The sequence below is a fragment of the Hypanus sabinus genome, chromosome 18, assembly GCF_030144855.1.
Source record: "Hypanus sabinus isolate sHypSab1 chromosome 18, sHypSab1.hap1, whole genome shotgun sequence".
Classification (NCBI taxonomy): Eukaryota; Metazoa; Chordata; class Chondrichthyes; order Myliobatiformes; family Dasyatidae; genus Hypanus; species Hypanus sabinus.
The window spans coordinates 65,292,391-65,306,169 of NC_082723.1; the positions used below are offsets into that span (position 1 = coordinate 65,292,391).

General features: G+C 45.2%; 1 protein-coding gene across 6 annotated transcripts in view; it reads left to right on the forward strand.

Moving 5' to 3' along the window:
- The window catches only part of LOC132407702 (membrane-associated phosphatidylinositol transfer protein 2), a 317,765-nt gene that overhangs the window by 213,725 nt on the left and 90,261 nt on the right, over positions 1 to 13,779 (forward strand). For all 6 annotated transcript variants that reach the window (XM_059994571.1, XM_059994565.1, XM_059994568.1 and 3 more), the window contains one exon: positions 11,233 to 11,328. In XM_059994571.1, coding sequence (XP_059850554.1) covers positions 11,233 to 11,328 — 96 coding nt within the window. The remainder of the gene's footprint in view (positions 1 to 11,232; positions 11,329 to 13,779) is intronic.

Sequence of the window (13,779 nt, forward strand, 5' to 3'; positions counted from 1 at the left end):
CAATAAGTATATATTAAAAATTAAATAAGTAGTGCAAAAAGAGGAGGGAAAGTAGTGAGGTAGAGTACATGGTTCATTGTCCATTCACAAGTCAGATGGCAGAGGGGATGAAGCTGTTCCTGAATCACTGAGTGTGTGTCTTCAGGCTCCTGTACCTCCTTCCCGATGGTAACAGTGAAAACAGGGTGTCACCTGGGTGATGCGGGGGCCCTTAATGATGGATGCTGCCTATTTGAGACATCATCCTTGAAGATATTCTGGATGCTGGTTAGGCTATAATACCCATGATGGAGCTGACTAAGTTTACGACTCTCTGCAGCTTATTTCATTCCTGTGCATTAGCTCCCACCCCCCGTACCAGATGTTGATATAGCCATTTAGAATGCTCTCCACACTACATCTGTAAAAAATTTGTGAGTATCTCTGGTGACATACTAAATCTTCTCAAACTCCTAATGAAATATAGCTGCTGTCGTGCCTTCTTTGTAGCTGCATTAATAGCTTGGCTCCAGGATAGATAATCAGAGATATTGACACCCAGGACTTAATTGCTCACTCTTTCCACGTCTGGTCCCTCTATGAGGACTAGTGTGTGTTCTCTCATCTTACCCTTTCTGAAGTTCACAACCTTGCTATTCCTCTTTCCATTCCTAGCAGGCATACTGTGTTGAAATAAATCGGCCATGATCAGACTCACTGGGCTGAATGGCCTGATTATGGTGGTTCTCTAAGGAATTGAAACATTTGTGCAATACTTTGCATCAGCATTTAAAAATAGTATTAGCGCTGTTCTTGTTTAGATCACTGTGACACTTTCACCACCTACTTGTCCTCTAAGATGTTCCTTGAAGCAGGATGTATTGCAGAGGGAGTGCAGAGGGAACCAGGCCACAGTGGTTGTTGGCGGAGAGAGTTAAAATTGCCATGGAAAAGGACATTAACCGCTGCAAGGTATAAAAAGTCTGTTGGCAAAGGGCTAACAGTAAGGACCGATGTAGCTAGGGTAATTCGAAGCAGCCTTTGACAGATAAAACCGTATTTGATCAATTGAGGGTCTTTATTTAATTTATTTAGTGATACAGTGCAGAACAGGCATTTCCGGCCCTTTGACCCACCCCAGCAAACCCTAATTTAATCATAGCCTAATCACAATGACCAATTAACCTACTAAAACAATGTGTGGACTGTGGCAGGAATCCAGTGCACCCATGTATTCCACAGGGTAAGCGTGCAGACTCCTTACGGAGGATGCAGGTATTGGACTCCAGTCTCCAATGCCCCAAGCTGTAATAGCGTCGTGCTAATCACTTCATTACCATGGTGCCCTTCAGGTGGAGATGAATTAGGAACAGTTTAGATACTTCCCCATGGGAGAGAAGGGTTGGATAATTAAAGCCACAACTCCCTGAAGAGCCAGGGAGTGCAAACTAGAGCAAGCAACAGATGCCGGGATATTAAACTCAGTGAGGACAAGACAGTTTACAGAAAATTCGGAGTGTTTGATGGCTCTGGACCTGTACTCACTGGAACTCAGAAGAATGGTGGGATCTTACTGAAACTTATTGAGGGTTGAAAGGCCTCAATAGAGTGGATGTGGAGAGGATGTTCCTAAGATCAGAAAGCACAGCTTCAGAATAGAGGGGCGTCCTTTTCGAAAGGAGATGAGGAGGAACTTCTTTAGCCAGAGAGTGGTGAATCTGTAGAATTCATTGCCACCTTCAGCTGTGGAGGCCGAGTCATTGGGTATATTTAAGGCAGAGGTTGATAGATTCTTGATTGGTCAGGGCACGAAGGGACATAGGGAAAAGGCAGGAGATTGGCGCTGAGGGGGAAATAGATTAGCCATGATGGAATGGTGGAGCAGGCTCAATGGGCTGAATTCTGCTCTTATCGCTTATGGACTTATGGAAATAAAAAGAAAGTAGGCGAGAGTATAAGAGAGGGCTCAGAGTGATTAACAACAAAAATATTTTATAAACATATGAAGTGTTGAGAGAGGTGTGGAATCCTGATCAGAGATACAATCTCCTCTCACAGGTGAGCAGGTTGTTGAGTTAAGTGAGTATTATATGTCTATCTTTGTGAAACACTGAAGTGGTTGAGATTCAGAATGAGCTGAAAACAGAAAAATGGAAATGTCAGAAGTCTTAGCTGCACTGAAGCTGAATCTCCTGTCAGATCCGATTACCTGCAGCCTTTTGACACTTCCACTCGTCACCTATAAGCTCCCAGCATCTGACGTCATTTCCACTCCGTCCCTCTTCCATTTACCTGTCATTGCCTTCAGCTGGATCCACCTGTCACATCCCAGCTTTTGACCCATTCCCATTCTCTCCCCTTCCCCTTTCATCCTAACACATCCCTCACCTGGATCTTACCATCACCTCCCAGCTTCCAACACACACACAATACTGGAGGAACTTAGCAGGCCAAGCAGCATCTGTGGAAAAGAGTAAACAGTCAATGTTTCGGGCCGAGACCCTTCATCAGGACTGGAAAAAAAAGATGAGTAAGACGTTAGGGGAGGGGAGGAAGAAGTACAAGGTGGTAGGAGATTGGTGAAACCAGGAGAGGGGGAGGGGTGAAGCAAGGAGCTGGGAAGTTGACTGGTGACGTGTTAAAGGGCTGGAGAAGGAGAAATCTGATAGGAGAGGGTAGAAAACCGTGGAAGAAATGGAAGGGGGAGGAACACAGAGGGAGGCGATGAACAAGTAAGGAGATAAGGTGAGAGAGGGAAATGGAATGGGGAATGGTGAAGGGGGGCAATTGCCACAAGTTCAAGAAATCGATGTTCATGTCATCAGATTGGAGGCTACCCAGATGGAATATAAGGTGTTGCTCCTCTAACCTGAGTGTGACCTCATTGCGGCAGTAGAGGAGGCCATGGATTGACATGTCGGAATGGGAATGGAAAGTGGAATTAAAATGGGTGGCCACCGGGAGGTCCAACTTTTTCTGGTCGGCGGAGTGCAAGTGTTTAGTAAAGTAGTCTCCCAATCTCTGTTGGGTTTCATTGATATACAGGAGGCCACACCGGGAGCATCAGATACAGTAGATGACCCCAACAGATTCACAGGTGAAGTGTCGCCTCACCTGGAAGGACTTTTTGGGGCCCTGAGTGGTAATGAGGGAGGAGGTGTAGGGGCAGGTGTGGCACTTGTTCTGCTTGCAAGGATAAGTGCCAGGAGGGAGATCAGTGGGGAGGGACAAATGGACAAGGGGGTCGCATAAGGAGCGATCCCTGCGGAAAACAGGAAGTGGGAGGGAGGGAAAGATATACTTGGTGGTGGGATGCCATTGGAGATGGTGGATGATATGGGGAGTTATATGATGGATGTGGAGGGTGGTAGGTGAGGACAAGATGGACCCTGTCCCTGGTGAGGTGGCAGATGGATGGTGTAAGGGCAGACATACGCAAAATGGAAGAAATGCAGATGAGGATAGTGTTGATACTGGAGGAAGTAAAGCCCCTTTCTTTGAAGAAGGAGGACATCTCATTTGTTCTGGAATGAAAAGCCTCATCCTGAGAGCAGATGCGGCAGAGATGAGGGAACTGAGAAAAGCGGATAGCACTTTTATAACTGACAGGGTAGGAAGAGGTATAGTCCAGGTAGCTGTGAAAATCAGTGTGTTTTTAAAAAAATATCAATAAATAAACTGTCTCCAGAGTTAGAGACAGAGCTCGAGAAAGGGGAGGGAGGTGTTAGAAATAGACCAGATAAAATTGAGAGCAGGGTGGAGGCAAAATTGATGAAGTCGACTAGCTCAGCATGGGTGCAGGAAGCAGCACCAATGCAGTCATCACTGTAGAGTAGGAGAAGTCAGAGAGTGATACCAGTGTAGGCTTGGAACACAAAGCCAACTGTTATGAAATCCTGTAACTGGATCACTTACCAGCAAAGATAGAGAGGTCCATTGAAGTCTGATGGTACTATTTTTAAAAGTATTTATTGATAAAGGGGCACAAAAATAAGATTAATGCAAACATACAGATAATATACATCGTCAATACTAAATCTAAAGCGCAGGTATGATCATAACCAATAAAATGTAACTCTATCGTTGTCTAGGGGATAATGTATTGTCCGATGGAAATATAAAAGTCATTAGCTCGTTCAGGCTGCAGTGTTTTGGGTTTAAGAGAGGGAGGCGTTTAATCTTGCCCAAGTCTTTTATGATGCCAATCCGTTGAGTCAGGGGAGCAGGTTTCCCTGTCGTTAGCTAAAAAGCCGTTTTCCGTAGTTTCAGCCACCAATTCCGGCCACGGAATTGAACGCACGTGGCTTGGTTTCCGATGACTGTCTGCTGTTAAGTGGTCGCTTAACGTTTCTTCTGGTGCGTCTGAGGGGTTGTTCCTACAGCCCTTCTTTTATTCTGACTTGCAGGGTCATAGATGTCAATCAGGTTGGGGGTGATGCAATCTCTCCCTCAACCAACCCACTTTGCCCGAGGGCATTCACGTAGCAGAGCATCTCAATCCACAGATCTGTCTCCAAGAGACAATGGCCATGTCCCGTAGCTTTACATCGCTATGGGGGGGGGGGGAGAAACGTGACATCCTGCACGTCTCCCCCCATGTCTTGGGCCCCCTTTTGACTCAACCCAACAGTGATCTGGCGATTCTCACAAAGGAGGGGGCTACGGACGTAACACCCCCTTTCTTCAATGCATTTTTTACCATCGGGAAAAACGAAATAATACCGAGTCTTACAGGGGGTTAGAATCCAACACAACATCAAAGTTTTTTTTTCTAGGGTAATACAGTTATACATTCAATTCAGTATCTAAACAGTTGACGATTACAGTGTCACTTTCTTTAATATCTTAACATCTTGTACTGTACTAACGTCTTGTAGCATCAGACTTCAATTTAATAACCACCTATTTTATTATTTCTTTTCAGCAACAAAACTAAGGAGGTGTGCTCTTAGTTTACGTGCATCTACAAAAGTTTATGTAAATACTAGTCTTTCGGTCGTTTTCAAACTGAACAGGCAGGCTTCCAAGGGGGTTGTCTTTATTATTCACAGGCTTTGTCGAAATCCCGTACAACCGGCTTTGCTATTTAAAAAATGGTGTCCTCATTAACCGTCGCCTCTTTTCCGGGGAATTTGAGTAAGGTGGCAAGATAAACCCTCGCCCGCCTGTTCCATAGGAATTATTTTATCAACACCATGTCCCAAACTTAGCCCATCTTCTGAATTTCCACCCCCCTCTGTAATTTTACACAGGTGGCTAATCCTCTCGTCAAGCCCCTTCAGACTATGTGGTTTCAGTTCGACTTCCTTGCTCAAGCAGCATTTCAAATTTTGCCCTTTTACACCACTCGTTGGAATAACAATAGCATGGGAGGCCCTGTCATATTCCGGCTTAATCTGTAAGCGATCTGCAGGGCTTAAAATTTCTTCATTCGATTTGGGAACTACAGATTTCCCGTTTCCTTCAATGATAATTCTTATCTCCCCATTCTTAAACTCTGCATTAAGTTTGAACACACCTTCGAGCACAAACACCTGGGAACTCTCACTTCCCACTGTTACCAAGGTTAACCCTTTTTTCACTGAACCAAGTCTATCTGACCCACAAGGACGGCCATCCCGTTCCACTGAATCAAATACCTCAGACTTTTTCTGAGCTCCGTTACTAGGTTCGGTACCACGTGCATCCCCATACACACTCAAACGGGACATTAGCCTCTTCCAGGCTTTCAAAACCCGTACCCGGTCCAAATTCTAAGTTCTCCCGATCCTCCCAGATACTCTCTGGGCAACTCCCTTCTGGAGTAAACTCAACCCCGCGGGCTGAAACAACCTCATCTGCCAACCCAGCAGACTTCTTCGAGGTAATGGCATCCTTTTCCTTTAGGACTGCCCTCATTTCATTATCGGGAACACCTTTAGAATTTTCAACTTCTTCAAACAGTTCTGCCAAACCAGACAGATCATCCTTGTCCAACTCTGGACCTTTTAACAGCTCTAGCGGTTCCTCATCTTTATTTCTGGCCTCTAGGACCTTTCTCCTCGCTAAGGGCAGATCTACCTCCGCTTCCTTACCCTCTTTTACTTTACTACTCTTCGTTTTACCACCCTCTAAACCCTCGTGGTACAAGGTCGGTAGAAACGTCTCGGCCAAATCGAAACTGGCCGGATTTAAACTGCTCTCGTTCTCAGCTGCCTTTCTCGACAGGCTGCGAGTGACCGCGCATGCGGGGTAGATCTTGGAATCTAGGGGCGGGGCCACCGCAATCACTGGTCGGCTGGCCATCGTCATGGCTGCCCAAACCTTACCACCTGCTAAATCGTTACCGAGAAGGACGTCCGCGTCCTTCCTCGGGAATTCTGATCACACCCCTATTTCAACTGGTCCAGATACCAGCTCACAATCCATAATGACCTTATTTAAGGACCTTATGTAAGGGCACCATTTCTGTTCCTTTACTTATCCCCTTTACAGCTACCATTCTCGTCTTTCGACCAAACTCTAGTACCTTACTGCTGATCAACGACAACTCAGCCCCCATGTCTCTCCAGATCAGTAAGGGAATTGGTGTGTCTCCCTCCCTCACAGACACGGTTCCGTGTGACAGACAAGTCTCCAACCCTTCTCGTACTCTGTCTACCCGGGGCTCTCTTGTCAATCTACTGATTACCACGGCACATCCGATAGGGACTGCTGCTTTCCCCTTTCCTGTTTCTTTCCTCAGAGCAAAGCACCGCGATGCAATATGTCCCACTTTTCCACAATTAAAACAGGTCAAGCCCAGAAATCTCTGGCCGTCTGGCCTTATCCCCTCGACCTTACTACTAGCTCCCAGATGGACCTCTGCCTCAGCCGGCGGACTTTCTCGATCGTTCCCATGGTCTCTCTGGGTACTTTTATTCGAGAAAAACTCTGCCTTGTGGGTTAGGGCATATTCATCTGCGAACCTAGCAAATTCTGAGATGGACTTATCCGGCTTCTCATTCAGATACGTTCGGAAATCCTCTGAAACACACCCTTTAAATTCTTTAATCAGAATTAACTCCCTGAGACGCCCATAATCTTCTCCCACTCTCTCTGCGGTGCACCACCGGTCCAAGAGCACACCCTTCTCATAGGAAACTCGGTATGCGTCTGATTCCACCCTTTCTTTAAACTTCTAAACTTTTGTCTATAAGCCTCAGGTACTAGCTCATAACCCCGGAGAATGGCCGCCTTTACTTTGTCATAACTCTCCTCCTTTCCCTCCTCTATGGCCAATGCCGTATATGCCCGCTGTGCCTTCCCCTTTAACACACTTTGTAACAGCGCCACCCACTGACCTCTGGGCCACTTCTGATTCACGGCCACCTTTTCAAAAAGCAAGAAATAACTATCCACATCCGTCTCCTTGAACGGAGGTACTAGCCTTAACTCTCGACTAACATTGAACCGCTCCTCTCGGTCTGACCCCGGAGCTCGTAGCTCCTCCCGTAACTTCTCCATCTCCAAGTCATGTTTCCTCTGTTTCTCTTTTTCCTCTGCCTCCAGCTGTTTTAACCTCATTTCATGCTCTCTCTCTCTCTCTCTCTCTTCTCTCTCTCTTCTCTCTCTCTCTCTTCTCTCTCTCTCTCTCTCTCTCTCTTCTCTCCCTCTCTCTCTCTCTCTCTCTCTCTCTTCTCTCCCTCTCTTTCTCTCTCTCGGCCCTCTCCCTCTCTTGCTCTCTCTTGGCCCTTTCTCTCTCTCAGCTGCCTCCAGCTGTTTTAACTTAATTGCATGTTCCAACTTTAATTTCTCCAACTCTAACTGAGCCGTCCCACTAGCAGGTGCCTCTTCAGGGATATTTTCCAATACCTCATCTGTAAACACATTCTTCCCAATATAATACTGAGTTATTGCCCTTCACACCTCCCTCTTTTTCATTGACAACCTCACCCCTGCGAGGTTTAATTCCTTCGCCAATTTTATCAAGTCCGATTTGGAGGCCACCTCCAGCGCCTCCAGAGTCGGGTTTTCTATAAATACACCCACGTCCATCTTTGCTGGTTCCCCGTCTGGCTACCCACGTAACCAGATCCAAGTTTTGGACCTACAAGCCCGATTCACTGGCCCTCCAATTTGGTGTCAAATCCCGAGACGAGAACCCCAACTGTTAAGAAATCCTGTAACTGGATCACTTACCAGCAAAGATAGAGAGGTCCGTTGAAGTCTGATGGTACTATTTTTAAATGTATTTATTGATAAAGGGGCACAAAAATAAGATTAATGCAAACATACGTCGTCAATACTAAATCTAAAGTGCAGGTATGATCATAACCAATAAAATGTAACTCTATCGTTGTCTAGGGGATAATGTATTGTCCGATGGAAATATAAAAGTCATTAGCTCGTTCAGGCTGCAGTGTTTTGGGTTTAAGAGAGGGAGGCGTTTAATCTTGCCCAAGTCTTTTATGATGCCAATCCGTTGAGTCAGGGGAGCGGGTTTCCCCGTTGTTAGCTAAAAAGCCGTTTTCCATGGTTTCAGCCACCAATTCCAGCCACGGAATTGAACGCATGTGGCTTCGTTTCCGATGACCGTCTGCTGTTACGTGGTCGCGTAACATTTCTTCTGGTGCGTCTGAGGGGTTGTTCCTACAGCCCCTCTTTTATTCTGACTTGCAGGGTCATAGATGTCAATCAGGTTGGGGGTGATGCAATCTCTCCCTCAACCAACCCACTTTGCCCGAGGGCATTCACATGGCCATGTCCCGTAGCTTTACATCGCTATGGGGGGGAGAAACGTGACATCCTGCACGTCTCCCCCTCATGTCTTGGGTCCCCCCTTTTGACTCAACCCAACAGTGATCTGGCGATTCTCACAAAGGAGGGGGCTACAGATGTGACACAACAAAAAGGCAGGCATAGCTGGGACCCATATGAATGCCCGTGGCTACACCTTTGGTTCGAAGGAAGTGGGATGTGCCAGAGGAGAAATTATTGAGAGTGATGGTCAGCCTGCCTCATTTCCTCACTGCCTATCGCTTTGCCTCACCCCCCCCCCCCCCAACCCGGATCCACCTATCACCACCCAACTTCATTTCCCCATTTACCTATCAACCCCTCACTGGGATTCACCTCTCAGCTCCCAGCTTCTGAAGGCATTCCCACTCTCTTAACACTTAACATGAATTGTACTAGAGTAGGGGTTCCCAATGTTTTTTATGCAATGGACCCCCACTATTAACTGAGGGGTCCGTAGCCCCCAGTTTGGGAACTCTTGATCTAGAAGAACCTGAGTCAACACACTGGCATATGAGACTAATTCAGACAGATAATTTGGTTGGCTGGATGAATTATGCTGTCTGAATCATTTGAGATAAAATCAAGTTCAAGCTCAAGTTTATTGTCACCTGATTTTACATAAGTACAGCCAAACAAAACAACGTTCCTTTGGACCACAGTGCACCCACAGTACAATTATCACACAGCACATAAAACAAAATATTACCATGAATAAGTTAATAAAATATAATTAAAAATGCATGTGAAGTGCACAGCACAGGTAAACAGTGAACCACTCGCTGTACTAGTAATGAGACCTTGATGGTGGCAGAGTATTCATTAGTCTTACAGCCTGAGGGAAGAAGCTGTTACCAGAATCAGAATCAAGTTTATTATCACTGGCAATGTTGTGAGATTTGTTGTTTTGCAGCAGTAGAACATTGCAATAGATTATAAAATCTTTAAATTACAATAAGTATATAGTATGAAAAATGCCGCTTTTTTGAGTTTTCACCATTTTGAAGATGTCCTTGATGCTAGGAGGCTAGTGCCCATGATAGAGCTGGCTGAGTTCACAAATTTCCACAGCTTTTTCTGATCCTGTGCAGTCGCCTCCATACCAGATGGTATTACCCAGTCTGGCAGTCCTAGTCCTGATGCTCCTGTACCTCATTCCTGACAGTAGTGGGTCAAACAGATTGGGTGGGTGGTAAGGATCCTCAGTGATGCTTCAGGTCCTTCTCTGCAACACTCTGGTGAATGTCACAAATGGGAGAGGGAGGAAGACTCTGATGATCCTCTTGACAGTTTTTACTATCCTCTGTAGGGTCTGTGGTCTGTATTTGGTTGTATTTCTTGCTTTGGGAACTGCCAATAAGTTGTTGCTCGTCGTCAGTAGTGACACCTTAAATCAGAAGATTGAATGGGTTAGGACTTTATTCCTTGGAACATAGACAATTGAGAGCAAATTTGATAGAGGTATGCAGATTTATGAGGGGTATAGAAATTGTAAATGCAAGAAGGCTTTTTCCACTGAGGTTGGGTGGGACTACAACAAGAGGTCATGGGTTAAGAGTGAAAGGTGAAAAGTTCAAGGGGAACATGAGGGAAAATTTCTTCTCTCAAAGGATCTTGAGAGTGTGGAATGAGCTGCCAGTGCAAGTAGTGCATGCAAGCTCAATTTCAACATTTAAGAGATGTTTGGTTATGTATATGGATGGTAGTGTTATAGAGGGCTATGGTCCTGGGGCAGGTCAATGGGAGTAAATGATTTGGCATGGACTAGATGGGCCAAAGGGTCTGTTTCTGTGTTGTACTTTTCTATGACTCTAACCAGCCCAGCGCTGGTCCACATTTACCCACATACCTGTCATTGAAGAGTATTTCCCAGTTAAATGAAACAGCTCAAATCAATAGGTCACTTTCCTGGAGCATGTCAATTACATTCTGCCATCCAAAATACTTATCCATCCTTGCTAATCTTGCGGACTAACTGTAACAGTGAATGAGCTAATTATAACAAGGTCATGGTATTGAATTGGATCCTGATTGCTGTTTGATGTCCAGAGGCTCCCATGATCTTTGCTTTTATGTCAGTTGTGGTTAATCATTCACCTTGTGTATGATTTATGACAGACCAGGTGTAATTTATTCATGTATAGTGAAACATTTAAACAACTCAGAGGTTTCGCATCCAATCGAATATAAGTAGTACGGCACAGGATTTATGTTTTCCCACCAGATCATGTTAGTCTTTGTTGTGTGTGCGGTTTTCCACTTATTCTATTGTGTTTCTTTGTATTCATTGTGAATGGCTACAAGAAAATGAATCTCAGGGTTGTATATGTTGACGTAGATGTACTTTGATAATAAATATACTTTGAACTTTGAGATCTGCGCTCTATTGTCTGACTGCCCAGGTGGAGACGATCACTCCACACTTCAGCAATTCCTGTTCTAACAGATCAAATCAATTGTGGTTTGCCCCTGATGAATGTTTCTTTGTTTTTCCAGCAAGCCCTTCACGTCACAATATCTCAGACTGGCGGATGCAGAGTATAGCTCGAGACTCAGACGACAGCTCAGACGATGAATTCTTCGATGCACAAGGTACAGAGCACAGATTTCTAAGGAAGAGGTCTAAAACTATGATAGTTTGACCTTTGTAGGGATGGTTATTTTGAGGATTCAGGGCTCAGTTTAAATATTTTTAGCTGCAGTACTGTCTTAGGCACATATATATAGCTAGGGTACCTAAGACTTTTGCACAGTGCTGTAGTAATTATCCGTACTGTATTGCACTATTGCAAAAGAAAAACAAATTTCATGACATATGTGAGTGATGATAAACCTGATTCTGATATGGGTCTCTATTGTGGATTGAGAATAGGAATGGGGCAGGGAGAGGAGAATCATGGTTGGGAAAAAGGGAAGGGAGGGGGTAGGGAGCAGGAAGCACCAGAAGACATTCTGTAATGATCAGTAAACCAATTGTTTGGAATCAAAAGACCTTACCGTGTCTCAGAGCTGGATGTGTCGGTACCTACTTTGCCCTCTGGTCCAGCATTTCTTCTCTGCCACCTGTCCCATACTGCTCCCGCCAGATTTACAAACTTGCTCTCCGCTCCACGTTGGCAAATACAGTGCTATGCAAAAGTTCTTCTCCTGGTAGCCATGAAACCAAGAAAGGAAAGAGAGGCAGCACAATCATCAACTCCCAAAGCCCTTCTGCTGCACAAAAAATGAGAAAGATCAGGTGAAAAACACAGAGTATTAGAAACTGTAAGACTAGAAAAGAAAGTCTATAGTCCATGTCCACATCCAAAACACAGAAAACCTGGACAGCATTCTTCAGGCACAGCGGCAGGCTCTCCCCTGTCCAGTAGCAAAGCAATCAAAAGGCAGGCAGTCGGGGTTCACCCTCTGCACTCACCTTGTTAGTTCAATCCCCATCGTCACTTTAATTGTTGAACAATGGAAGCTTTAATTGGCAAAATGGAGTCAAACATCAGTTCAGACACACTGCATCTGCCTTCTGAAATCTTCTCAGAGACTGCAGAGCGCTAGAACACCCAAATGATCTTCAAGCAGAAAATCACAGGCTCCAATAGTTCCAGAATCACATCCAAGTTGAAAAACAAACATAAAAGAAGTGAAATGAGGAGGAATTTCTTTAGCTAGAGGGTAGTGAATCTGTGGGATTCATTGCCACAGGCCGCTGGGAAGGCCAAGTTACTGTATATTTAAAGTGGAGGTTAGTAGGTTCTTGATTAGTCAGGGCATCAAAGGTTAGGTGGAGAATGGGGTTGAAAGTGATAATAAATCAGCTGTGACGGAATGGTAGAGCAGACTCGATTGGCTGAATGGCCTAATTCTGCTCCTGTGTCTTATTGTCCTACAGTAGTGTGAAATGTGAGTCATCCATTCAGTCCCCCAGTACAGCCGCTGTTCAATAACATAACTGAGCCGGGGTAGCTCACTCACTTTTGGGCACCACTGGACACTCAGCTGTCAGCTGTGGTTCCAAGCAGCTGTTTGCATGAGACAGTGGCCACACTTCAACAGGCGGGCTAAAGCAGGAGAGGGTAGCCAGCCTCATACCCCAGTGAGATAGAGACATGCCTGATCTAGCATGTGAAGTCAGCTTCAGTGTTCCAGGCAGATGAGACGTAACGGCCGTGACAGTGGTAATTCAGTGCTCTGTGGAGAGTGAAGGGCACGACAAGGCACAGAAGTAGTCATGGTCATCCACTGCAACCAAGGAAAACCCCAGTTTCTGACACTTGTTCGTAATCACTGGGTGCTGATTTCTGAGGTTGAGAGAGTGGAACTGCCCCATTGCAATGGCTTTTCCACTTCCAAACTCTCCAGCACAGGTCTCCTGTCATTGTCGGACATGATAGACAATCACCGTATCACATGAAATAGCCAGAAGAAGTCATGTGCCAGATGTTGTGGCGTGTATAAAAGGAAGTGTGAAGATACACCAGCAAACCACTGGCATGGTTTTGGCGTTTGTTTATTTATTTATTTAGGATATCACGGACAGGCCCTTCTGGCCCTTCGAGCTGTTCCACCCAGCAGCCCATGATTTAACCCTAGCCTAATCACAGGACAATGACTAATTAACCTTATCCAAAGTACGTCTTTGGATTGTGGAAGGAAACCAGAGTTCCTGCAGAAGAGCCACGCAGTTCACGGGGAAAATGTACTAACTCCTTAGAGTTGGCGCCGGAATTGAACTCCAAACTCGGAGACGGCTCAAACTGTAATACTGTCACATTAACCGCTGCCCCATGTACCATGACATTGTTGACAAAGATCATTAAAAAAGCGCCCAAAAAGATTGAATAATACGCCAACAGGAGTAGTATCAGACCAAAAGTGGTTCAACACAAGAAGATGAAATGGGATTAGTATGTGATTGGGGTAAATATGTCAGTGTGGACCTGGTGGTTTGAAAGGCCTGTTTCTATGCTGTAAGACTCTTAAGAGATTTGAACAACTGAACTTAGAAAGTGTAGAAATACTTAAAAAGTTAGGCAGCATCCATACAGAGAA